This window comes from Hippopotamus amphibius, chromosome 13, assembly GCF_030028045.1.
Source record: "Hippopotamus amphibius kiboko isolate mHipAmp2 chromosome 13, mHipAmp2.hap2, whole genome shotgun sequence".
Classification (NCBI taxonomy): domain Eukaryota; kingdom Metazoa; phylum Chordata; class Mammalia; order Artiodactyla; family Hippopotamidae; genus Hippopotamus; species Hippopotamus amphibius.
This window is the reverse complement of record NC_080198.1, coordinates 92,498,326-92,523,896: the sequence shown is the minus strand read 5'-3', so window position 1 is coordinate 92,523,896 and position 25,571 is coordinate 92,498,326. Positions and strand designations below refer to the sequence as shown.

The 25,571-nt window shown below is 47.8% G+C and overlaps 1 protein-coding gene across 1 annotated transcript in view; it reads left to right on the top strand.

Annotated features, from left to right (window-relative positions):
- The window catches only part of SLC2A9 (solute carrier family 2 member 9), a 265,853-nt gene that overhangs the window by 184,210 nt on the left and 56,072 nt on the right, over positions 1 to 25,571 (top strand). Inside the window, exons 10-11 of the mRNA XM_057706684.1 lie at positions 16,467 to 16,568; positions 19,869 to 19,944. Coding sequence (XP_057562667.1) covers positions 16,467 to 16,568; positions 19,869 to 19,944 — 178 coding nt within the window. The remainder of the gene's footprint in view (positions 1 to 16,466; positions 16,569 to 19,868; positions 19,945 to 25,571) is intronic.

Genomic DNA, 25,571 nt, shown 5'->3' with positions numbered 1-25,571 from the left:
AGAGTTGAATCCTGGCTCTGGAACTTCTTGTCTGTGTGATGTTGGACAAGGCACTCAACCTCTCTGATCTTTGGTTTCCCCCTTTATGAGCTATTCCTATCTCTTCTACCTTGACCTTTTATTCCCACTCTTGCTCACTGATTTGAGCTGACAAGATTGATACCAGTGCAAACAACAGAGGCTTCCAATTGTATTTCTGATTCATTTTCAAAAGAACACTTTATTTTGCTGCTTGCTCTTAATAGGGCATTCTAACAAGATGCTTTTAAATATGGGTGTATAAGAGTGTTGAGACCTGATCGTCTGTCTCCTTCTTCTGCTCACAGTTTTTTGTTAGAGGGAAAATATCTTGATGTTTCACAGTCTGGAAGTTTCTCAAAAATTCTTGTCTCGAGTTATAGACTCCACCCAACTGTTAATATTTACATCAATCAACAGGAGAGCGCAGTCTGTCCAGAATGAAGGTCAGGGGAAAATTATAAGGTTTGTTTTTTTGATTTTCCTTCTCTTTCTGTTTTTGGTAAAGTATTTTGTTATAAGAAATCAACATGAGCTCATTAGGGTAAATTTGTAAAATACAGGAAACAGAAACAAAGAAGAAATCACCTATGATCATACTACCCACATAAGTTTGGCAAAATCTCCCCTTGTGTTTTCTATACATAGACGTCTGTATTAGTCTTACTCAGTGTAATCCTACCTACGGACTAATTTTAACTCTGCTTCTGTTCACATAAACTTATGTCTGAATGATTTTCCATTTTATTATTTATTGTTTGAGTAAATTTTTAATTGAAGTATAACATAGGTGCAGAAAAGTATGTAGATTGTCTCCCGCTCTGAATTAACATTAGTTGTGAAAGCTGTATCATTCTTCAAAAATTAGCCGTACAGCAATTTCCTTAACTGTTGTCTGTGGGGTGGGGTTGTTGAGTGTCTCTGCTTAGAGCCTGGACAGCAAGAACCACGCTGCCCGGAATTTGATACCAGCTCCATCCCTTTTGAATCACGTGACCCCACTAAGTTATTCAACAGCTCTGTGACTCAACTTCCCCATTTCTATAATAAAGACACCATCCCTGCCTCACAGGGATAGAATGAGGATTAAACAGGTGGACACATAGTGATGTGAGCAATGCCTGGCACATGACGTGACTCAGTGAGAGTTAACTCTTCTTATTCTGTTTAGGTAGGTTCCCATTATCTGTCGTTTTAAATAAGGCTGTGATGGATGTTCTCATAGAGAGCAGGACTTTGCAGGGGTTCTCGCAATCTTTTCGTAGTTGAGGAAACCAAGACCAGCGGAAATGACTTACCCAGCATCACCCAGCAGTAGGTCAGAACCTGAGGGAGTGGGGAGGGCTAACCTCAGGGCCCCTCTGCTCCCCAAGACCCTTTCACTTTACCCGGCATCTCAGGAACGTGCACATCCGTCCTGGAAGTCGGTGATTGCCCTCATTTGAAAGAAGAGCAAACCGAGGGAGTTGTGGTGCGTCCAACTTCCATCTCTCCGATTCCAGAAGCCCCTGCTTCTGGTCCCCACTCTCTGGCCGGCAGAGCATCCTCAGTAAAGCCAACAGTCTTTGCTGAAGTTACTTCTTGAGAGGACTAATCCCAGGAAGGAGGTAAATGACTTCATTCCCTGTGAGAAAAAGAGAGGACCTTTTTAAGAACATAACTGGGGGTCACAGCCTCTGAAGAGTCTGCCCGCTGCTGCCTTCAAGTTTAGATCGCAATGGGCCACGGTCATTTGGATCTTGTGCATCCTAGAGGCACCTCCACGTGGGCCCAGAGCAGGGATGGTGGCTTCATAGTGCTGGTGCTGGATTCATTCATTCGTGAGCTCATCCATGCCAAAGCAGCTACAGGGCACCTGTATCATGATTTTGCTTAGAGGTCACCAGTGACATGATTACGATCTAAGGAGAAAGACCCAGAAACAGACACGTGCCACATGCGACACTGGGATGAGCTCTCCTGTGAGGGGGTCCAGAAGGGCTACCTGGAGGAGGGACCCAGGAGGCTGCCAGTTGAAGGGCCAGTGGAAGTTAGCCAGGTAAAAGGAAAGCCTGTCCCGTGGCCCCGTGTGCAAGGCCCCAATCTGTATACTCCCTCCTACTTTATCTTCTAAAGGAGCTGAAGATGCAGAATAGTCCATTGGAAAAAAGTGGTTAAAATAAAAAAGGTGGTAGCATTTGCTCTAACCGCTTTGTCGAGTTTATGCTGCAGCAAGAACATCAATTTGGAAACCCAGCTGCTGGAAATTCATGAGATTAAAGTCAGCATGAGGCTGGGAGTCTGGAATGGAACAACGTGCTAGGGGAGGAGTTTGGACTCTCAGGCCTGGTGGCTCTGAATTCAAATCCTAAGCATCCTTTTACCAGCTGAGTGGTTGGGGAAAATTGCCCTACAACTCAAAATTTAAATCTTTAAACTGGATACATAACCATGCCCACCTGTGGGAGGCAAAACCTTGACTCCCCAAGTGTCCACATCCTAATTCCTAGAAACACGAATATGTTATTTTATGCAGCAAAAGAGGTTTTGCGGATGTGATGAAGTCAATCGTTGGGGGATGGGGAGGTTGTCCTGGATTATCCGGTGGGTCCAGTGTAACTACAGGGGTCCTTACAAGAGAGGCAAGGCAAGCTGTAGTCAGACAGGAGACATGATGATGAAAGCAGGGGTGGTGTCTTTGTTGATGCTGAAGATGGAGGGAGGGGCCCCAAGCCAAGGAGTGCAGGCCGCTTTGAGAAGCTAGCAAAGCAGGAAGAGCTCCTCCCCTAGAGCCTCCAGAAGGGACACAGCCTTGCCAACAACTAATCTGTGCTCCGTAAGACCTATTTTAGACTTGTGACCTTCAGAACTATGAGAGAATAAATGTGAGTTTCTTTAAGCCACTAAGTGTGTGGTAACTTGTTAGAGCAGCCGCAGGAAACTAAAGCACCACCTTACAGAATTGGTCATGGAAACGAAACTCAAAGTGCATGAAGGCTCACCGAATGGTCCTGACAGAGTCAGTATTCAGTACGTCCCTTGCCCTTCCAAAGCTATTATTACCCTGTTTCCAAATATACGTATACTATTTCATCCAACCCCGTGAGGTAACTGGCTATCAAAAGGACTTGTCGAGTTTTTTTTTTTCTTTCTTCTTACTGAGATTTTTGACGGTCTGTTAAAATGGCTTTGGGCCCTAATAACATTGAGAAAGACATTTTTGTTCATTTGACCTGCAATTAAGTTCAGCTCCTGGCATTGCTCGTCAGCCTGAGCTACTGTAAATGATTGCCATCTTGCAAAAGCAGCTGGCTTTCGAAATTGATGTTCTTGTTGCAGCACTGACTCTCTGATGAGTGAAGGTCTGTGGAGTGTCATTCAGGCCACGCGAGACAGACGGTCCACTGCCGCGCAGGGCGGCGGCTTGTGGAGCACGAGCTGCTCAGGCTGATTCCACTGAGAAGCTGGGGCACTGGGCTTCTTTAAATCAGGGGAAACGGAATTCACATAAGCCACTCTAACTCCTTACTCGTGACAGTAAGTTTTTGCAGTTGTCAGGAATGGACTAAGCCATCAAGCTGGAGTTAAAAAAAAAATCTACTGGTTTCTGCCACCCTCTCTGCTTCCCAACACATCCCACGATTTCACCATCAAAGCCTTTATTGTTCTCTGCTGCATCTTGAGTCCCAGATCCAGTGATGCTAGAGGAGAGAGTGGGTGGAGGCGATGACACAGAATGGTGTGGTCCTCTGGCCCTGCACTTATTAGCTGGGTGACCATGGGCCCGTTATTTAGCCTCTCTGGTCCTTGTTTTCTCTTAGGGAAAGTAGGGGTAAGAACAAATCCATACTTCAACAGGTATTAGCATGAGAATTACACAGTAATTCCCAGTGCTTGGCATGGAGCAGGCACTTAATAAATGTTCAGTATTGTTATGGGCTGAATTGTGTCCCCTGAAAATTCATGTGTTGAAATTCTAACCCCCAGTACCTTTGTATGCGACCTGATTTGGAAAGAGGGTCATCGCAGATGTAATTAGTTGAGATCATACTGGAGTAGGGTGGACCCCTCATCCAATATGACCAGCGTCCTTATAAAAAGGAGGAGTTTGGACACAGACACAGGACGCACCATGTGAAGACTGAAGTGATGCTGCAGCAACCAAGGACCTGCCAGAAGCTGGGAAAGGGGCTTGGGACAGACCCTTCCCCACACCTTCAGAGGGAGCACGGCCCTGCCAATGCCTTAATCTTGGATTTCTAGCCTCTAGCCTGTGGGAGAAGACATCTGCATTGCTCAAGCCACCTAGTTTGTGGCACTTTATGACGTACCTGGGAAACTAGTGCAATCACTGTTGGTGATTAATATTCCTGAAGAGAACCAAACATGTGTTGTAGGAAAATCTCGTCACGTCCTGCTGCCTCCTGCAAACCTGGAAGATGAAACTGGGGCCAGAGTGTCCATTCCTTCAACATTCGGCAAGTGCCAGCTGGGCCCCTGCTTGTCCCAGCTGTGTGGGACGCATCAGTGACCAAAAGAGACCAGCGCCCAGTGGGAGGCCAACAATGACAATAGCATGAGTGGGTCACTTGCATGGTGTTTAGAAGGTGGAGGATGCTGTGAGGAGGGCAGAGAATCCAGATCGAGAGGTGGGGCAGTTGCCCTGTTAAATATTGCGGTCAGGCTAGCGGGATGAGGGGGTTTTCTGTCACCCAGATACCTGGGGAAGAACATTCTAGACAGAAGGAGCTGCCAGAAGGAAGGCCTGCATCAGCCAGACCCCAGCAGGACAGAGCCGGCCTGGTGAAAGGGAAGGGATGGAGGGAAGAGTAACTTGGGGTGGGTGGGTTTGTAGGGTGGGGGGCCCCCATCAGGAGCGGGGACCTTCAGTAGAGGGAGACAGCCAGCCGCAATGTGCCTGTCGGGAGGGACCCGGGGGACCATCACCTGGTCCCATTCCCTTCCTTCCCTCCTCCTGATTTCTTACAGGTGCCACGTTTGCTGACACCCCCTGGAGGCAGAGGGCAACGGGGCCTGTTGATCTGGTCCTATGGGTCCTCCTCCAGGACACAGTGGATCTGGACAGGTGGACGGAGGATGTCTAGTGCAGGCTTCATACGGGAGCAGGAATGTGTCTGCAAGTTAGAGGGACAGCAGGGGGGCGGCGGGGCCGAGGGGCGCGGCCAAGGGTGTTGAGAGCAGACGCCGTGTTGCGTTTTAAAAGGATCTCTCTGGCCATGTAAAGAAAATAGATGTGGGCAGGGGTGGTGAAGGCAGAAGCAGGGAGAGTGTGAGAAGGCTTGAAAAGAGGCTGCTTTGCCCAGGGAATCATCAGACTGAATATGCTCTAAAGCTGGCCTCACACCTGAGTTCAATTAATCCTCCTCTACATAGGAAACTCTTCCGTCGATAAATAACGAATCTGCCATATTTCTATGGGCCACAGAGTGGCAGGAAGAAACACCCCCCACCCGAACCTCCACTAAAAGATTAATTCCCCTTTAATCTAATGAAGGTTCCAGGAACTTAGCAGAGGGAGGGGGCCACATTAAAGAAAAGGAAAACCAGATATCTCATCTGGCCTCCAAACTCTCTGGAAGGTGTGAGTGGGTGCCCTGGGCTCCATCCAAGCCGGCAGCACCCACCAGAGCTGAGAAATTAAAATTCAGGCCAAGCAGCCTTTCATATGCTGTGCTTACATCATCATTGGAGAAGCACTTACGTAATCTGTTCCCTGGTGGGATGTCTGCATGTGGATGTGGGGACTCTCCTGGTTCCAAGGGCTCATCCTCATGGGAGGGGGCGTTCGAAGGGGAACCGGTAAGGGGGGGCAGAGTCAGGGCCCCGCGTCCCCAGGCAGACCAGCTTTTGCGCTAAGAGCCCATTTTCCTGAAGTACCGCTCCCACCCACTCCCAACTCCGATAATACCTTTCATCAGGTAGTTCTGTTTCTGAGTTTGGCCAAGGACACTCCCTGCAGCCCAGCCTCTGGCTCCCAGGATGTGCACCTGATGCTTTATTTCCCACCAAACATCTGATTCCCTACCCATCTCTCCAATAGCCTCCTTGGGCTCGCCCCGCCCCGCATCTGAGCTGCCCTATAGTTCCCCCCCATCAAAGGAAGGCGAGGAGGAGGCTCCAGCCTCTGGTTGTGGGAACGCTAACTCCCAAGTCAGCTGGCCACTTTGTCTCTTTCTCAACTCCTTTGAGCTCATTTTTTTTTCCATTTTCCCAAAGTTGAGAACAGTTTAAATTATGATCACAAACCTCTTAAGGTTTTCCTTTCTTGAGAGGGGCAGGAAGGAAGGATGTGTTCCCCTTAGAAGCTACATCAGCTCTGGCCTGAAGCCATTTCTAAAGTGACTCAAGAGGAAAAGGTTCTCCCGGGACTTGGAAACCTGGAGAAGTCTGGTCTGCTGGCATACCTTCCTGCAATTCCAGTGGGTCCCAAACCATGTCTGATTTTGCACTTTACTTGAAATGTCTCAAGACCATTTTAGTTTATTATACTTGGGGATCACAGACCACCCTGGAATAACAATCATTTAAAAGTTACATTTTTTCGTTTCTCATACCTTTGGCCCAAACAGATATACACGTCTCACACACATTCATCTTTTAAATAGAAATTTCCAAAGTGTATGTTTTGGTGAATTTTTTTTAACTTGCAATTTAGAGGGAGCCTGTTCCAAGTAGAAAATAATTTCTGAGATATCTTCTGAACACAAACTTGCAGATAACCACAGCTTTCTGAGGTCTCTGCTTCTTTTCAGACGGAGATTTGTGAAAGCAAAGATTAGCACTTGCAAATTTAAAACAGAAGTACTAGCAGTTAAAAGTAATAGGGAAACTTGACTTTTTTCTCATGCAATCTGCCTTGGCTTTCTTTTCTCTGCAAGAGAGCTGAGTCAGCGATAATGAAACCATTCCCTGTTCCTTTCTTCCATCCTTCCGTAACTAAAGCTTTAGCAATAATCCAGCTTCTGAATAGTGTCACTAATTGCTGGTGTGGCAGGGACTCCTCAGGGACCCCACCATCCCCAAAATATCAAGATCAAAGGCAACCATTTGGGATACTTGGGTGCTGACCTCAGTCTGGAAGGCATCTTGCTCCAATGTTGAGTGTGTGTGTGTGTGTGCGCATGTGTGTGTGTGAGAGAGAGAGAGGGAGGGAGAGAGAGAGACAGTAGGTCTGAAGAAATGGTATTTCTGCAGCTCTGGTCTGCGTGCATTCAGCTAGGCTAGGGGCCAGCCCATAATAAGCACCCAGTACATAGTTGCTTCATTGAGTGAGACTCAATTAAAGCCACTTGAGGAAAGGAGCATCTGCTAACTAGACAGAGCACTCTGCCTCTGGCTGGGATCCACGCCTGCTGCTCCAAGCATTCAGATCAAATGTTCTGAGGGAGGCTGAGCCCCACCCGCCAACAGCGCTTCCTCTTTCTGGAGCCCTGCACACAGTCAGCCCACGTGGCCCGTGTGCTCAGGAGCAGCAAGTCAAGCCAGGCAAGGGCTGAGTTCATGGGAACCAGCAGGACCCGTAATGGCCCCACCTCGAATAGAACAGAAAGAACAGGGTATCTTCTATGATCTTGTGAAGGAATGACCTCTTACGGGGCTCTGCCGTCCCTGAGATGTCAGGAATTCTACCAAACCCTGAGTACTTCAAACACTTTATACTTAGCTAGAAACACAGAACACAATAGAGACAGAGATTGACCTATAAAATTCGTATAAAGTAATGTATGTAAAATACTATAAAGCACATTAAGTTGAATTTGGAAGCTTTGACTGAGTCACACTTGAAATAAATGAAAATGTAGGCCCTATTTTCCTTCCCACCATCCCTTCCTTCTTTTTTCATAGGTTTAATCATCTAACAGACAACAAGCCAAGCCCTGCTCTCCAACAGGCCTAAGCTCCCTATATGGGTTTGCTAGGGCTGCGTAACAAACTATCACAAACTGGGTGGCTTTAATACAGAAATGTGTTGTCTCACCCTTCTGGAGGTCAGAAGTCTGAACAAAGGCATTGGAGGGTAGATTCCTTCTGAGACTGAGGGAGAATCTGTTCCAGGCCTCTGCCCTGGCATCTGGAGATGTGTTGGCTGTCTTTGGCATTCCTTGGCTTGTAGGAGCACCCCCCGATCTCTGCCTTCATCTTCATATGGCATCCTCCCTGTGTGCATGTCTATGTCCACATTTCCCCTTTTTATGAAGTCACCAGTCATACTGGATTAGGAGCCACCCTAATAACTTCATTTGAACTTGATTACCTCTGTAAAGACCCTGTTCCCAAATAAAGTCAGATTCTGAGGTACCAAGGGTTCAGACTTCAGCCTATTTCGGGGGGAGAACACAATTCAACTCGTAAATTCCCCAAGGATGGGACACCTATCTCTTTCTTCTCTGTGCCCCAGTACCAGGGCCTCACACAGTGAAGGAAGGAAAGTGTATATTCTTTTCATAAATCTAGATGTGCATTTGTCTTACTGACAGTGAGGAGAGGTAATGTAGCTCAGGGGTTAAGAGCAAGACTCTGGAACCAATGCTGGCTCTGCTGCTGTGTGACTTTGGGGAGGCTGCCAAACCTCTCTGAGCCTCAATCTCTGGGTATAACAGGGGATGATAATAGCATATACAACATAGAGATGCTATGAAGATTAAATTATTGCTATATGTAAAACATCTATTTTTTTATTTTTATATTAGTTAATTCATTTAGTTTTGGGTGCATTGGGTCTTCATTGCTGTGCATGGGCTTTCTCTGGTTGCGATGATTGGGAGCTACTCCTGGTTGCAGTGCATGGGCTTCTCATTATGGTGGCTTCTCTTGTTGCAGAGCACGGGCTCTAGGCACACGGGCTTCAGTAGCTGTGGCTCTCAGGCTCAGTAGTTGTGGCTCACAGGCTTACTTGCTCTGAGGCATGTGGGATCTTCCCAGACCAGGGCCCGAACCCATGTCCCCTGCATTGGCAGGCAGGTTCTTAACCACTGCACCACCAGGGAAGTCCCTATATGTAAAGCATCTAGAACCATGCCTGGTGCATAGTAAGTGCTGTTACAATGTTCACTGCACAGTAATCAAGGCAGCAGGGAATTGGCGTAAGGGTAGTCGTACAGATCAATGAAATAGAACAGAGTCCAGAAACACAAAAGTTGTCACAGTAGTTCAGTGGGGAGAGGTAGTCTTTACAACAAATGGTGCCGTGAAAACTAGGTGGTCACATGGAAAAACTTCTGTCTCATGCCACACACGACACAACACAAAATTGACCATAGTCTGAAACACAGACGCTAAAATTGTAAGATATCTAGCAGAGAAAATAGGAGGAAGTCTTTGCAACCCTGAGTTAAGCAAAGATTTCTTAGATGGGACATAAAAAGCATGAACCATTTTTTAAATTGAAATATAGTTGTACAAGATTATGTTAGTTTCAGGTGACAAAACTTGTTTTTAATTGATCAGTTGGATTTCATCAAAAGTAAAAGCTGTGACTATTTAAAAGACAATGTTAAGGAAATGGAAAGGCAAGCCAGACTGGAGAATATTCACAAAGTACACCTTTCACATGGGACTTGAAGCCAGAGTGTATAAAGAATTCTTAGTGACTCAGCAATAAGAAGACCAACAACCCATTTGAAAATGAGCAAAAGTTTTGTACAGACATTTTTACAAAGGAAAATATCAAAAACAACCATAAACAGATGACAAGGTGCTTGACACTCTTAGTCATCTGGGAAATTAAAACTAAAACCCACCGTGAGATACCATGATTCACCATCAGGGTAACTAAAGGTTTAAAATGGCAGATATACCAAGTGTTGATGAGGATGGGAGCAACTGGAACATTCACGCACTGCTGGTGGGACTTTAAAATGGAAAACAGTTGGCAGTTGTAAAAGTTTTACCCGTGCCACCCAGCCGTTTTCTCATAAGTATTTACCCAAGGGAAATCAAAGCACACATCTACATAGAGACTTGAATACTGGTGTTCACAACAGCTCTATTCATAAGAGCCCAAACAGGGAACTGCCCAAGTGTCCATCAGCTGATGAGTGGAGAAACAAATTATGGTATATCCATTCAATGGAATACCACTAAGCACTAAAAAGGAATGAACTATTGATTATACAACATGGACGAATTCCAAAAGCATATCAATGACCCATATGGAACTCTCATCTAATCTAGCCTAATCTAATCTGTACTGATAGAAAACATATCAGTGGTTTCCTGGGGCCAGGGAACTTTAGAGGGACAAGGGAACTTTGAAGTGACAGAAATGTTCTGTATCTTGATGTGGTCAGGGTTTTATGGGTGTATACATCTGTCAAAAGCTACCAAACTACACAGTTAAAATAGGTCCATTTTACTGAATCTAACTACGCATCAATCTAATGTACAAAAAAAAATGTTTTACCATTATTATTCCACCATTGGTCTTAGCACTGGGGGAGGGGGGCAGCAGGTGCAGGTAAATGGCTACTGAATGGGTGAAAACTCTGGCTCAGGACTCCCCAGGGGGAATTTCTTGTAAGCACCAGGAGGCTGACAGTTCATCCTCAGTTGACCCTAGTAACCCTCAGAGGCTGCTGTTCACCTGGAGTTCGTGTCTTCACTCATGATTTCAATCTTGAGTGGAAATACAGTGTTTACTCTAATCCCTTTCGACAGGCTGCACTTCAGTGCTATTTAAAGAAGGAAGAGAGCCCTGGAGACTGACCCTGTTTCCCGCTAGGATGGAGAATGTTGTTGTCATCCTACTTCTTTCTCTTTCACAGTCACTTCCTGGGCGTCTTCCCAGACCATATTTACAAACTGCTTCCAAATCAAACACAACGTTTCCAGCTTTGCTTTGGCTCAGGTTAATGGTTCATGCAGGGACTTTAGTGACATGAAACAGCCAGATTCCCCCGCCAAAGTGCTGAGATGCTGGCATCATGGTGCGAGACAGTGGTTCTCACTGGTCCATATTTGGGGCACACTTTCTGACTCTGTAATCAATGATGATGCTTTTAAAGAAGCTAAAAGAAACAAAAAATAAAAAACCCAAAACAATAAAAAAAACCACTAACACACTGAAGTCATTAACAAGTTCAGTGTGTTGGTGACAGTGCAATACACGTCAGTCTCGGTGTAACAACCTCAGTGTCTCCCAAAGACTGTGATGGTTGTCATGGTAATGTCTCTAGTCATTTCTGCACTCTCTCTCTGGGCACGCTAACCGACCCCGCTGAGATGCTTATGAGATGAAGCCCGCAAACGGTCCAACTATGAGCAGGCTTCATTTCCAGTGCTAGCTTAACTCTGAGTTCAGCCCAGTTAACTGTAAGAATGGCTATGAAATCCTTAGATTGTAGCAAAAACACATTATACACAGTGATGAAAATTTGCCAGTGCAGGTATTGCAAATCATTAATGATCAGGAAAAAGTAAACATTTGTGACTCAGGGAATAGGGATTTGCATCTCCAAGTTTTAGCTATGTCTATCTTTTACTCTTTTGTTTTTTAATTAAAAAAGCTCACTGTAGGGGCTTCCTAGGTGGTGCAGTGGTTGAGAATCTGCCTGCCAATGCAGGGGACACAGGTTCGATCCCTGCTCCAGGAAGATCCCATATGCCACGGAGCAACTAAGCCCGTGTGCCACAACTATTGAGCCCATGTGCTGCAACTACTGAAGCCCACGTGCCTAGAGCCCATGCTCCGCAACAAGAGAAGCCACGGCAATGAGGAGCCCGTGCACCACAACGAAGAGTAGCCCCCACTCATGGCAACTAAAAAGAAGAAAGCCCGTTCATAGCAAAAAAGACCCAACACAGCCAATAAAATAAATTAATTAATTAATTAAAAAAAATTCATTGTAGAAAACTTGGAAAAGACCAAAACATAACAAGTAAAATCATAATCACATTATTCCCTGAACCAGAGTTTACCATTACAAACTATTTTTGCATATATTTTTCCAGAACGCATGTTTCACATAACTGTGATTTATAAAACTGTCTATACAGCTTTATGCTCTGCTCTTTTTGCTTAAAATTATACTCTGAAGATTTTTCTATGTTATTTTAAATTCCTTTAAAATATGTGAATCCCTGCATAATTATCATCTGAATGTTCCAGAGTTTAACCAGTTCAGTTGTTGGTGGGCTTCCAGATTGTTTCCATTTCCTCATTAGTATAAATAACACTACGGGGACTTCCCTGGAGGTCCAGTGGTTAAGATTTCGCCTTCCAATGAAGGGAGTGAGGGTTCGATCCTTGGTCAGGGAGCTAAGATCCCACGTGCCTCTGGAGCCAAAAAACCAAAGCATGAGAAAGAAGCAACATTGTAACAAATTCAATAAAGGCTTTAAAAATGGTCCACATCAAAAATTTTAAAAATCTTTAAAAAAAAATAAACACTATGACAAAGATCTTTGTCCACAAATTTTTTGACCAAATATCTATTTCCTTAGGATAAATACCCAAAAGGTGAATGACTGAGTCCAAGAGCGTGGAAAATTTTCAGCCATCCCTGTGGTGTGAGAGAGCATTTATTCCACTTCCTTACCTCTGAAGAGCTCTAAGTGACTTTTGACAAATCCTATCATCTCTCTGGGCCCCTAATCCTGGGTGTCCCTGACCGTCTCCATCCCCACCTCCCGGGGGTCCAGCTTCCCGCCATGTTGCTCTGGCCCTGAGAGCCCCTATCAGGGCCTCCCCTCCTTTGATGGGACTCAATTCATGAAAGCCTGGAGAGGACAGATGACTTAGATGCATGCCCTTCTCTCTCTCTAGAACTTTCCCAGCAACTGCTAATCTTCACATCCTCCACGGCTCTCACTGGGCCTGGCTTCCCGCAGAGTACACTTACTGTCCTCACAACCTCCTTCTATGGAAAACGAGAACCATCTCACCTGTCTTACAAAGATAAACCTGCCCTCCAGCAGCTGCTGGCCTCACACTTGCCAGGGACTCTTCTAGGTTCTGGGGAAACAAAGATGAAGCTGCTGGCCTTCAAGTGAGGAAGAGGGTCAGGCAGCAGGGAGGAGGGTGCTGGGCACCAGGCGCAACTGTGCGCTCTTACAAAGTGGCGCTTTGTCTAGTCTGCTTGGGAAAATGTTCATGTCTTCTTATGAACCAGAAAAGACTAGATGATGCCAGCTCTGCCTCCTACCAGCCACGTGACCTTAAACAAGTTCCCAAAGCCTCTGTCTCTCAGTTTCTTTACCTGTAAAATCAGACACATAATGGAACCTACTTTTTTTTTAAATTTTTTTTATAAATGTATTTATTTATTTATCTATTGACTGCATTGGGTCTTCATTGCTACACACAGGCTTTCTCTAGTTGTGGCGAGTGGGGGCTACTCTTCATTGTGGTGCGCGGGCTTCTCGGTGCGGTGGCTTCTTTTGTTGTGTAGCATGGGCTCTAGGCGCACAGGCTTCAGCAGTTGTGGCACGTGGCCTCAATAGTTGTGGTGCACGGGCTTCGTCTCTTCGCGGCATGTGGGATCTTCCCGGCCCAGGGCTCGAACTCGTGTCCCCTGCGTTGGCAGGCAGATTCTTAACCACTGTGCCATCAGGGAAGTCCCTATTTTTTTAATTTTTAAAAGTTTTTACCAAAGTATAGTTGATTTACAATGTTGTGTTAATTTCTGGTGTATAGCAAAGTGATTCAGTTATACATATACATTCTTTTTCATATTTTTTCCATTATGGTTTATTAAGGGCTATTGGACATAGTTCCCTGTGCTATACAGTAGGTCCTTGTTGGTTAGCAATTTTATATATAGCAGTTTGTATCTGCTAATCCCATAATCCTAATTTATCCCTCTCCCACCCCCTTCCCCTTTGGTAACCATAAGTTTGTTTTCTATGTCTGTGAGTCTGTTTCTGTTTTGTACATAAATTCATTTGTATTATTTTTTAGGTTCCACATATAAGTGATATCATATAGTATTTGTCTTTCTCTGCCTGACTTCACTTAGTATGATAATCTATAGGTCCATCCATGTTGCTGCAAATGGTGTTATTTAATTTTTTTATGACTAATATTCGATTACATATATATATACCAACCACATCTTTATCCATTCATCTGTTGATGGACACTTAGGTTGCTTCCATGTCTTGGCTATTGTAAATAGTGCTGCTATGAACATAGGGGTGCCTGTATCTTTTGGATTATAGTTTTGTTCTGGGTATATGCCTAGGTATGGGATTGCTGGATCCTGTGGTAGTTCTATTTTTAGCTTTTCAAGAAACTTCCATACTGTTTTCCATAGTGGCTGCACAAATTTACATTCCCACCAACAGCGTAGGAGCGTAACAGAACCTACTTTATAAAGTTGTAGTGACGGTTAGATGAATGGACGCATCAGAAGTGTTTACTGAAGGCAGCGCCCGGCGCATGGCAGGTGCTTTTGGCAAATGCTCATCGGCTGTGATCACCCACACTAACCCACCAACATCAGAAAAGAGGAGTGATGAAGACACAGAAGAAATGACTGACTTGCTCAAGGCCACATGGCCAGTTAGAGGCAGGAGCTGGGACCAGACCCTAGGTCCCACCTTGACTGCAAGACTTGCTCTTGCAAATCTCCTGCCATTCTTTGGAAGCCTCTGTTGTTCTCAAGCCTATTTCAGGCACTGAGTTCTTTGCCTCTGATCTCACAGCTACTCTGCAAAAGCGGGAATCATCATTCGCATTTTCCAAGTAGGGAAACAGGCTTGGAGACGCTAAGTCAGCCATCCTGGGGCCAGAGACCCCATGGGGCAGAGCAGGGACTTGAACCCAGATCTGCCCATTTCAGGCCCATGAGCCTCTGGACTCCACCTGTGCTCTGCTCTGTCGGGTCAGGTGTCAAGGAGGCCAAGTTTAGAGGCGAGGGTCTGCCCTGCCTCCCTAGGCAGCAGAGGGAAAGCCTTGCCAAGGGAAAGTCATGGATGTTTTCTGAGATGTGTAGCCATCAGCCAAGCTTGTTGTCCTCCCCAAGCCCCTTCCGGGTGGGCGCTCAGCAAGCCAGCAGAGCGGTATCCACTGACCCCTCAGTGCCCACTGCACTGGCAGGACAGCAGCCCAGGCTGAGCCCAGAGAGAGCGTGCCCAGGTGGTTTCTCCTTGCCTGCCTTTTCCAGAGTAGGGCATGAGGAAAGAGGGAAAGAGGAAAGGGAGAAGCGTTCTAGGTTTCCTGCTGCAGGACTCCTTTAGCGAGAGACCCCGAGGCTTTGGGGCGGGATGGTGACTGTTCATCTTTATGTTCTGACTTTTGAACCATCATCTGAAGCTGGTAGACAGCAGAGGCACTGCTCTGGCTTCATGGCCCCCAGCAGTGTCACTGCACCCCTTTGTCCAAGCCTTTGCTCCCTGCATCTCTGCCTGCTGTTGCCTCCTCCAGGAAGCCTTGCCTGATTACCCAGTTGAGAAAAGTCGTAGATTTTTATTTAGACACCCTGAGTTCAATTTCTCTCTCTATGTCTGTCTCTCCATCTCCTTCTCCCACCCCACTTCCCCTTAATGATGGCAGTGTGATGGCCACTGAGTTACTTCATCTCTCTGATCCTCAATGTTCTCTTTCTGTGAAATGGGGGCAGGAGGGAAGGGCGCGGAAGGCACCTGACATCACTGGAAGACTTACTATGTGTTTTGAACACAGTCTCTTATTAACCTGTGCACACCCTCCAGACAGTTTTGTTGGAGGGTATTTGGTCCTCCTTTCACCTGAGGCTCTGGGGAGGGATGAACACGCGTCAAAGTTAACCCATGTGGAAAGTTTAGACCCAGGATATAAGCCCCAGGCTGCCTGGCTCTGAGACTCAGAGAGGATCACGATGTCTCAGGGCCACTGGCGTTTGAAGGAGCTCAGTGAAGGGGCTGTCCTTACTCGCCTGAGAGGGAGACACGAGGGCAGCTGGACAGAGGCCAGTGACAGCCCTATGGCTGCGGGAAGCTGGGTCAGAGGACAGGGCTTCAGGGGCTGCCGTCCCCTGGGCTTCCCAGTATCACACCCAGAATGAAGCTGAGCCACCCAGGCACAAGCAGAGTGGACGATGACAGAAGCTTCTCTGCCCACTCCCACCCCAGGGCTTCCCCAGGAGTCTGCCCCTAGAACACCCACCCCAGGCAGCACAGAGGGATGGAGGGCATTTGCCTTCCTCCCGCTGGCTCCAAAGCTGGGGGAAGGACTGGGCAACCACGTTCCTTCTGAGGATAAGCCCACGCTCCCCAGTGAGGAAGATTAGGGGGAAGGTGAATGTATCCGCACACAGCCGGTGCGCAAGAGCTGTGACTTTCTTCTCCCTCCCTTTCTTCCTTTCTCGTAAAGATCATTTCTCTGGCTGTGACCCTGGAGAAAGTGGCCAAGCATCTCCAGGTCAGAGCCATCCTTTAACCATGACCCCAGCGCCGTTCCAAGCACCACGGTCCCCTTCGCTCACTGCTAGGTGGGGACTAATAACTGTCTCTCTCTGACCCTGACCTAGGGCTTGGTCATCGAGCGCGTGGGACGGAGAGCCCTCCTCATTGGCGGCTTTGGGCTGATGACCGTCTTCTTTGGGACCCTCACCGTCACGCTGACACTGCAGGTGAGAGGATGTGTGGGCATGGCTTCTGGCTTCATGCTCTGGGACCTTCAGCTTAGGAGGTCCGTACCTTCTGCAGATGACTCTTGTAATGCAGAGTTCCCAAGGGCATCTCAGCTCTGAAGCTGCTGGGCGCCCTTGGGGAGGGGGTTTAGTAATGGGTCCTTGAACTGGGGGGATGAGAGACATGACTTCTGGTCCTGTCACTGCCACTCATGAGCTGTGTGATCTTGGGCAAGATACATCCCCTCCTGGGCCTCAGTTTACCCATCTGCAGAATAGAGGAGATCGCACTAAACGACTCCTAAGATGCCCCCTCCAGCTCTCACGTTCCAGCTCAGGGTGGCTGGTGCTGCTGTACGTGACTCACAATTGTCGCATCAGTGCCTGTGGGTACCAGCAGGGGCTCTGGAGCCAGGTCACCTGGTGGGAATCCTGGCTTTCCCACTTACGCTCCATGAAACTTTTAGCAAGTTACTTAACCTCTCTGCTCCTCAGGGCCCCGTGTCTAAAGTGGGACAGTTATCCCTGTATCCAGGGGCGTCGTGAGGATTAAATAAGAGATGCACTTAAAGTACTTGGAGTAGTGTCTGGAGATAATAAGCGCTCAGTGGATGTATATTTGGGGGGATGTATGCAGCCATACCTAATTCTTATGAAAGTGGTATTTTTTTAATGGTGATGAGGAAACCGAGGCATAAATCTAAATGAATAAGCTGCCCAAGGTTTCGCAGCTGGTAAATGGCAGAGCTGGGATGAGATCCCAGGATCTAGGGGTTTCCTCTGCCCCCCGCACTGCTCAGGGCAGCCTGCATTCACTGAGCACTTATTCAGTGCCTCGAGCCCGTCTAGGCCCTACGGGAAGCACGAGGCAAGGTCACGGGGGCCAATAAAATTTTGCATTTTTCAAAAACAAACCCCTAAATGGAAGTTGCACGTATTGGTCATCTGTCAAAGGTCTCAACGTCCCCACATCTCTAGAAAAAGGCAATATTACAGTAAGTTCCCTACGTATGAGCGTGTTCCGTTCCGAGAGTACGTCTGTAAATCCAATTTGTTGGTAAGTCCAACAAAGTTAGCGTAGCTACTTAAAACATAATCGGTTATATAGTACTGTACTGTAATAGGCTTATAATACTTTTCACACAAATAATACATTAAAAAAAAACAAAAATAAAGAAAACATTTTTACTGTTACAGTACAGTACCTTGAAAAGTACAGTAACACAGTACAACAGCTGGCACACAGGGGCTGGCATCAAGGGAACAGGCAAAAAGAGTTACTGACTGGAGGAGGGAGAGGAGGTGGGAGATGGTAGAGCTGAAGGACCGTCAACAATAGGAGATGGAGGACAAGCTGCAATTTCACTCACACCTATTAGTGGTAGCACAGATTCTGGTTCCTTGCTGGATTCAATTCCATCTGCCCTCTTGAAAAAACGGTCCAGTGATGTCTGGGTAGTCCTGTACCAACTACATTCCATACATCCTTTTACGCTTGCTTCTGGACATCCTGGGCTTGAAATAAAGATACTGTACAACTGTACTCTATATTGTGCAGTAAATTACACAAAAGCACAACCACTTGTAGAGGATGCACACACATGACAATGCGAACTAGACATGTGAACTAACACGTGATGGGACATGCGAACATACTTTGCATCTTTGAAAATTCGTATGTAGGGGACTTACTATGGTGTGCTGGTGACTGGCAGGCAGTAGCTTGTCCTTCAGAAAGGAGGCGCTGCCGGGCATGCTGACCAGGCAGGAGACAGAAACCTCTCCCTTGGGTGATGTGCTGGCAGAGACCTTCCTTCCCAACCGCCATACAGTGTTGTCCTGGGTAGGGAGCCAGCCTCCCAGACTCCTCAGACCAACCGAGCTGCATGTTCTGGGTCATTGCCTTTCTGCAGCATGTCAGATGTCTGGAAGGGCCACCTAGAGCCCCTCTAGGCCTTACAAGGTTTCAGAGCACTTCTCTGCTCAGCTGCCCTCATCTTCCCTGTCACCCCAGCTCTGCTCCCCAGCAGCCCCCTTAAGAGCCTGGCCCTTTCATCTCCCCAAGGTCCTCCTTGTTCAGCTGGCTTCTCTTGCTTTCTGGACTCAGGAAACCCTGGCTACCTCCTGGATACTTCTTCCTCCAGGAAGCCTTCCCTTACCCCATATCTGAGTGAGATGCCCTCCTCTGTCTTCCCAAGGATCCAGAGGCAGCCCTGACACATCACTGATCTCACAGCCTTGGCTTTCACTGTTGACCCATCTCTCTCTCCTGATGGACAGTGAGTTGTGGGGGTGAGAACTGTGCCCATTTCACATTCCCACCTCCCAGCATGGCACCCAGGAGGAACTTGGAACGATCTGCCAAAAGAATGGGAGGATGGGTGGATGGAAAGATGGATGGATAGATGGATGGATGGGTGGATGGATGGATGGATAGATGGATGGATGGATGGATAGATGGATGGATGGGTGGATGGATGGATGGATGGATGGGTGGATGGATGGATGGATGGATGGATGGATGGATGGATGAGTAGATGGAAAGATGGTTGTAAAGATGGATGGATAGGTGGATGGATAGATGGCTGGATGGATGGATGGATGGATGGATGGATGGATGGATGGATGACTTGGTGCAGCAGAGAGCCATACAGTACAAGAGCCTGCGAGGTTCCTCCCAACCCTAGAACCTCCTGCAGCAGGAGCTGATGGACCTGGCATCCGTGTCCCAGTGCTGGCGACACCATGTTCTAATCATCAACCATCCAGTCTGCTAGAGCAGAAGTGATTTACTAAACATCTTTCCCACCCACCATGAAGCCACCCCCACTTGCTAGACAAGTGACAGCCCCTCCAAGCATATTTAATGACACGAGTTAACTCATCTCACACTTTGCCAAGACAGCAGAGGGAGAAATGTAGTGTTTTACATAATAATTGGGATTGACTAAGAGAAAAGTTTTAAAATGGGAAATTGCCTGTAAAAATTTGTCATATTGCCCACTTCCAACTAAGCACTCAGTGTTAGTTTTTCATTTATTTAGCACCTACTGTATCCTGGGACTACATGAAACGCTTCACAGTCGTCATCTTGTCTCACTCTGACGTCTGTAAAACAGGCGAGTGGGATGGTTTAGGGGTTATCATGATCCCCACTTTGTGGATCCTCAAACTGGGGTTCAGAGATGTAAAGGGACCTGCCCCAGGTCCCGCAGATGGATTGAGGAGGAGCTGGGGTGGGTACCCATGTCCTCCACACACGGCTGCCTCCTAACCTGCCCGACGGCTGCTCTGTTGCAGGACCACGCGCCCTGGATCCCTTACCTGAGTATCGTGTGCATTCTGGCCATCATCGCCGCCTTCTGCAGTGGGCCAGGTAAGGCGCCCGTCCTCCCTCACCTGCCGGCCCAGGGACTCATGGCCCGACCAGGGTGGGGTGATCTCATGGTACAGGTGGCGAGCTTGGGGCCCGGGGAGGGGCAAGGGCTACTGGGAGTGGAGGGGGGAGGTCCCCGTCGATTTAAATACAGTGACTGCCTTGGTTTCCATCCAACCAATGGTAGGTAACAGGCTCACTCAAAGATGCATAGATGGTAACATAAAACAACATAGCAACCATTAACAGCTGTGAGAGCTGTGAGCCAGGTACATGAGTTTAGGATGAATCAAAGATACTCAAGCTATAGTCTGTACCCACAGAGGAGCTACAGTTTAGCGTGGGAGGTATAATGACAGTAATGATAAGAATGATACTAAGATTTAATCATCACTGATTATGTACTATACTTGGCCAGGCACTTGATGTGCGTTAACTCATTTAAGGCTCGTGGCAGCTCTAGACAAGGCAGAGATGGGGAGCTACTCGCACAGAGCGAGCAGCGATGGAACTGCCCGACCCCCAGGCCCTAACCACCACCCTACACTCTACCTGCATGAGTGTGGAGTCTGGAGTATTCTGAGCCTCAGTTTACCCAGGACCCACCTTCAGCTCTAGCCCTGCCATTTCCCTAGTGGGCAAGCCCTCTGCTCTCTCAGGTCCTCAGTGTCTTCCTCTCTCAAATGGCCAGGGTGGCTGAGACTGAGGGAGTTGCCACCGCTGGCTGGGGGTCTGTGTCCGCAGGGGCCCCCTCAGAGGCCTCGCTGGGGCTGGGAAGATGGTTCAGGGCAGGTCTGACGATCGTACGGATCTCTCCAAGGGCACTGCTGCGGTTCTTCTTTGTTTCGGCTTCTGTGTGGATGAAAACAACAAGTTTCTGTCAGAACAAATGGACCCGAATTTCTCTTTCTCCCTTTGCGTTGCTGGGCCGTCGCATTCCACGTCCTGTCACATGTGTCCCCACCCGGGACAACAGAAGGTTATAATGAGATGGTGGGATGGGCCGTGGGATGACTGGAGGAGGGCATCAGGCACGCACACGTGTACACACAGGCATATACACACGCTGCGCTGAGCTGATGAGATGACGGGAGGAAGGAGGCCCCTTAGGCGGGGGGGGGGGGGGGGGGGGGGGGCGGGGGTGGGGAGGGGGTGCAGCTAATGTAACAGGAGGACGAACAAGGAGCCCGCATTGCAGTTAAAGGAGATTCAAGGCGGGAATGTGCTCAGTCCCACGGGGCCTCCGCACCACCCGCTCCACGGGCCGCAGTCACGTCGGTGCCCCTGGAGGTGGGCGGTCAGCGGCTCCGTGCAGGGCCTGGGGACACTGAGGAGGAAACCCAGGGGGCAGTCTCTACTCTCAGGGGGCTCATAGGCTGGCGTGGCCATCTCACCCGGGATGTCACCTGCCCAGTGATGCCTGTCCTGACCACCTAATATATGTGTACACCCACACACAAGTATACACAAACACACATCTACACACACATACACACACAAGCATACACACACAATACACACAAGTATACAATGCACACATGTACACACACACACACACGTGCATAGTCACACACACACACACACACACACACACACACTCTCGGTCGCATGGTCCTGGTTTACGTCCTCCACAGCATCTTTCACCGGCTCGTCTGCTTACTGTATCCTCATCTGTTTAATATAGGGATTGGCGTTCTTTTCGTGTAAAGGGCAAGACAGGAAAGATTCTACAGGCCACACAGCCTCTGCGGCCACTCTGCAGCTCTGCAATTGTAGTGTCATCACAGCCACAGACAGTGTGTAAATGGAGGATGACATGGCTGTGTTCCTAGAAAACTTCATTCACAAGAGCAGGTGGTGGCCTGGGTGCAGCCTGTGGGCTGTAGTCGGCTGAGGCCTGGTTGAATGTGTCTCCCCCGCAGCTAGAAAAAATAAGTTCCGTGAAAGGGCCTTGTGTGTGGTTCTTTATCTGACCCTGAGAACTCAGAAGGGGCCAGGGCAGACACTGTGGCAGCTAGAGCTCTTCTAAGAGCGAGGCAAGGGAGAGCATCCCAAAGCTGATTTGGTTAAATCCAGAGTCAGCGGCTTAGGTCTTCCCTGGCCCCAGCCTGCTCCTCGCCCAGCCCTGGCCTCCCTCGTAATGACATTCAGGCATTAACCCCTCTCGACTGCGCTGGGTGTCTTACACACATCATCCCTACTCTGCACCATAGTCTTGAAATTAGGATTAACTGCTCCCTTTTACAAAAGAGGAAACTGAAACCCAGAGAGGTGACCAGGGCCCCTAACATGAAACAGCTGGTGAGTGTTGGAGTTAAGATGTGAACCAGATCTTTAAAAACCTGTGCTCTTTTCTTTCTACCCCATTGCAAAGGGTAAGAATTCACATGAATGCACTGCTCTGAGCTTTTCCAGCACATTCCCTCTGTCCCCTGATCCAGGCCTCACACCAGTTCTCTGATTACAGTCACAGTTATTGAGCACTTACTATGCTCCAGGCCCTGTTCGAATGCTTCAATTCTCATAAACATACTCTGTGCATGTAAGGTAACACAGTCAGATTGCCAAAATAAAATCACAACAATCAGAGATTTCACTCAGAATCAAACTTTGCTAATAATTCTCAGGTCATCGTAAGACACAGGTGGAGGCTCAAGCCATCAACACAGCCCCCCAGATTCTTCCTTGCGTGTTAGCGTGCACTCTGGTCTGGATTAAACCTGTGGGGTCTCTGAATAAAACATGCAGGGCAACACTTACACACAGGAACTATTTTATTCATGAAGCATCTTCATCTTACACTTTGACAATTACACAGCTGACACTGACATTTTCCAATGGACTCTACCCATAGCTATACATTCCATTCTAAACAGACCAGGTGTAGCCCCCTAAAAGCATTTTGTACGTAAGGACTCTCTCTTATCTTTCTGCTAGAAAATACCATTATGAGGTTGGTTTAGCAAGTTTACGAACAAAATGGACCAGGTCATTTCTTTTTCTTTCTTTCCTCTTTTCCTATCCCAGTTGATAGAAGATGAATTACAGGTAAGCTGCAAAACCTTTCCTTCCCAAACTAATTTTATTCCCATTTTATAGATGAAAAAAAAAAAAGATCATATTGATGAGTTGTTTTTCCCCAAGTCACAAAGCTAAGAGACAAGTGCTGGGTTGGAATCTACACCATCTTGTTCTAGGACCTGCAGTCTTAGCTCTGTTCTATTCACATGGTCAGTACTCATTGGCTGTTTGCTAAAAGGTGGGTGGAATTGGGCCCATTTTGAAATTGACTTGCAGGACCGACACAAAGAATTTGGGATAAGAGGGAAGCTTCTGTTTTCATCTGCATAGGTTGAGTCTACTGGGGATCACTGCGAATCAGTCCTGTTTGTGTCCACACAGAAAGGTATCATTGTGCCATTTGTACCTAGTTGTCAGATGTCCGTGGCTGAAGGTGAATTCAGAGCATTTTTATTTTCATGGTTTCCAGCTATTCTTGCTTCAAATATTATCTATACACAGAGGTCAGGAGCAGTCTTTCTTCTTTGTCTCTAACTCAGATACCTAAATCACAGCACTTGGTGTTGAAACAAAGGCCGTGCTGACACACACAGAGCTTCACAATGAACTGAGGCAGAACAGAGCTGGGGATGATTTCAGAGCTGCCAGGGGACCTCAGAGATCTTTTGGCAGATGAGGAGCTGTGCCCAGGAGCTGGGAGGAATTAGAACTAAGACATCCCAAGTTCATGAAAGAGCAGAAAGGTTTTCAGTCCAGTTATTCATTGGAAGTTCAAGTGCCATCTATGGTTTCCCTCCCAGGAAGTCCTCAAACCATGACTTGATTGCTTCTATTGATGGGGAACTCACTACCTTACAGAACAAACAATGCTGTGGTCCAGGGTCAGAGAACTATGGCTTGTGAGCCAAATGTGGCCCATGGCCTGTTGTGTATGACCCACAAGCAAAGAATGGCTTTTACGTTTTAAAAGGAAAACAAGAAGAAGGTTTAACAGAGACCACATGCAGTGTCCGAAAAGCCTAATATATTTCCTACCTGACCTTTCTCAGAAAAAGTTTGCTGCTCCTTCTAGAGTCCCTCAATTCTAACATTTAGAAGAAGGAAGAGTGAGTTAGCTTATGAGAGAGGGAAAGATGAATTTCCATACAGCAGGAACAGCTTCCATACAGCAGGAACAGCCAGCCAAATGCCAGAATGTAAGAGGAAGTTCATGGCAAAGGAAGCACAGATAACCCAGCAGGGCCAGGGTGGTGGTCCTCAAACATCGCTACATCACCTGGGAAGCTTTTAAGAGTCCTGATGGCCAGGCCGCATCCACAGCCAACCGAACCCTAATCTAGAGGTGGGACCTGGACCCCCCAATTTTTAACACGCCCCCCGCATGGTATGTGCAGCCAAACTTGGAACCCCCTGGGCCATGGCCATGTTTTCCAACCTTGGCTGAAAGCATTACAATCACCTGGGTGGCTCAGAGAACCACAGTGAGACGCTGGCTCGGTCAGACCTCCAGAGTGGAGCCAGGCAAGAACCGCTGTCCCAGCACGTGGTGGGGGCAGGGGGAGGGGGGCAGGCAGCACAGGACAAGTCGAAGAGGTCCTGGTAGCAGGTCCAGGGAACCCGGGGTGTTGCATTAAGATTTGCTATTTTATCCTGAGCTCCAGAGAGGTCTGTTGGGGGGATTTTTAAGCATGAACTTCACGGGGCAGATTTGCAGTGAGAAGAGTGGCTCTGGGAAGCGGATGGATGGAAACAAATCAGAGGCTAAGTCGCGAGCCAGGGGCCGGGTGGAAAACGCAGGCGGCAGGAAAAGAGGACTAGACGAGGGCGGTGGGCCTGGGCAGGGCCAGCTGGTGGGGACCCCACAAACGTGCTCCCTGTGCTGAGTGCAGGCCACTGAGAGGAAGCGCCACAATTCAGAGTGGAGCACTATTCAGGTTTTTTTCCAATAACAACCCTTTTCCCAAGAAGAACAGTGAGTGCTGACCTGGTCTCTCAGTGGACGGGTTGGCCTTCTTCTCTGTCCACTTACGCAAGGATACTAAATTGAACTCATCCACGAGCTTGCCTGAAGTGCTTTCCTGACCCAAATCACAAAGCTTTGCCTTCTGTGCTTTTTCCCAAGCCCTCACCCTTCTAGTGAAGATGTTGGTTCCCCTCTCGGTGTTTGCAAAAGTTGCTTTCTCATGATTGTGATCGGGTTGCTTGCTGAGTTTCCGGCATTTTCGACTCTGAGCTCCCCATCAGTGTCTGGGAGGCTCCCTAAGGAAGGTTCTTCTGCCCCCCAAATCTCAGATCAGCTGTCGGTCCCTACCCTCTACTTCCCAAACCCCTCATGTTCACACAGCCACTGGGCCTCGCCCACTCCAGCGCCTATACCCCGAGATTGATCAGGGCTTAGAAGCTTCACTTGGCTTCACATTGACAGGGCACAAGCTTGAGCCCCCGGGGAAATTACCTGTCCAAGGAGAACTGCCATTTGGGTTGTAAGATCATCTTGCATCCTCCTAAGTGAACAGGAAGGAGCAGACCCCAGGAGGAGCCACCTTGGGAAAGCATGGCTCCCAGCCGCTAGGAGATAAATGGCCAAAGGCCTCCCCTGGGAGGCT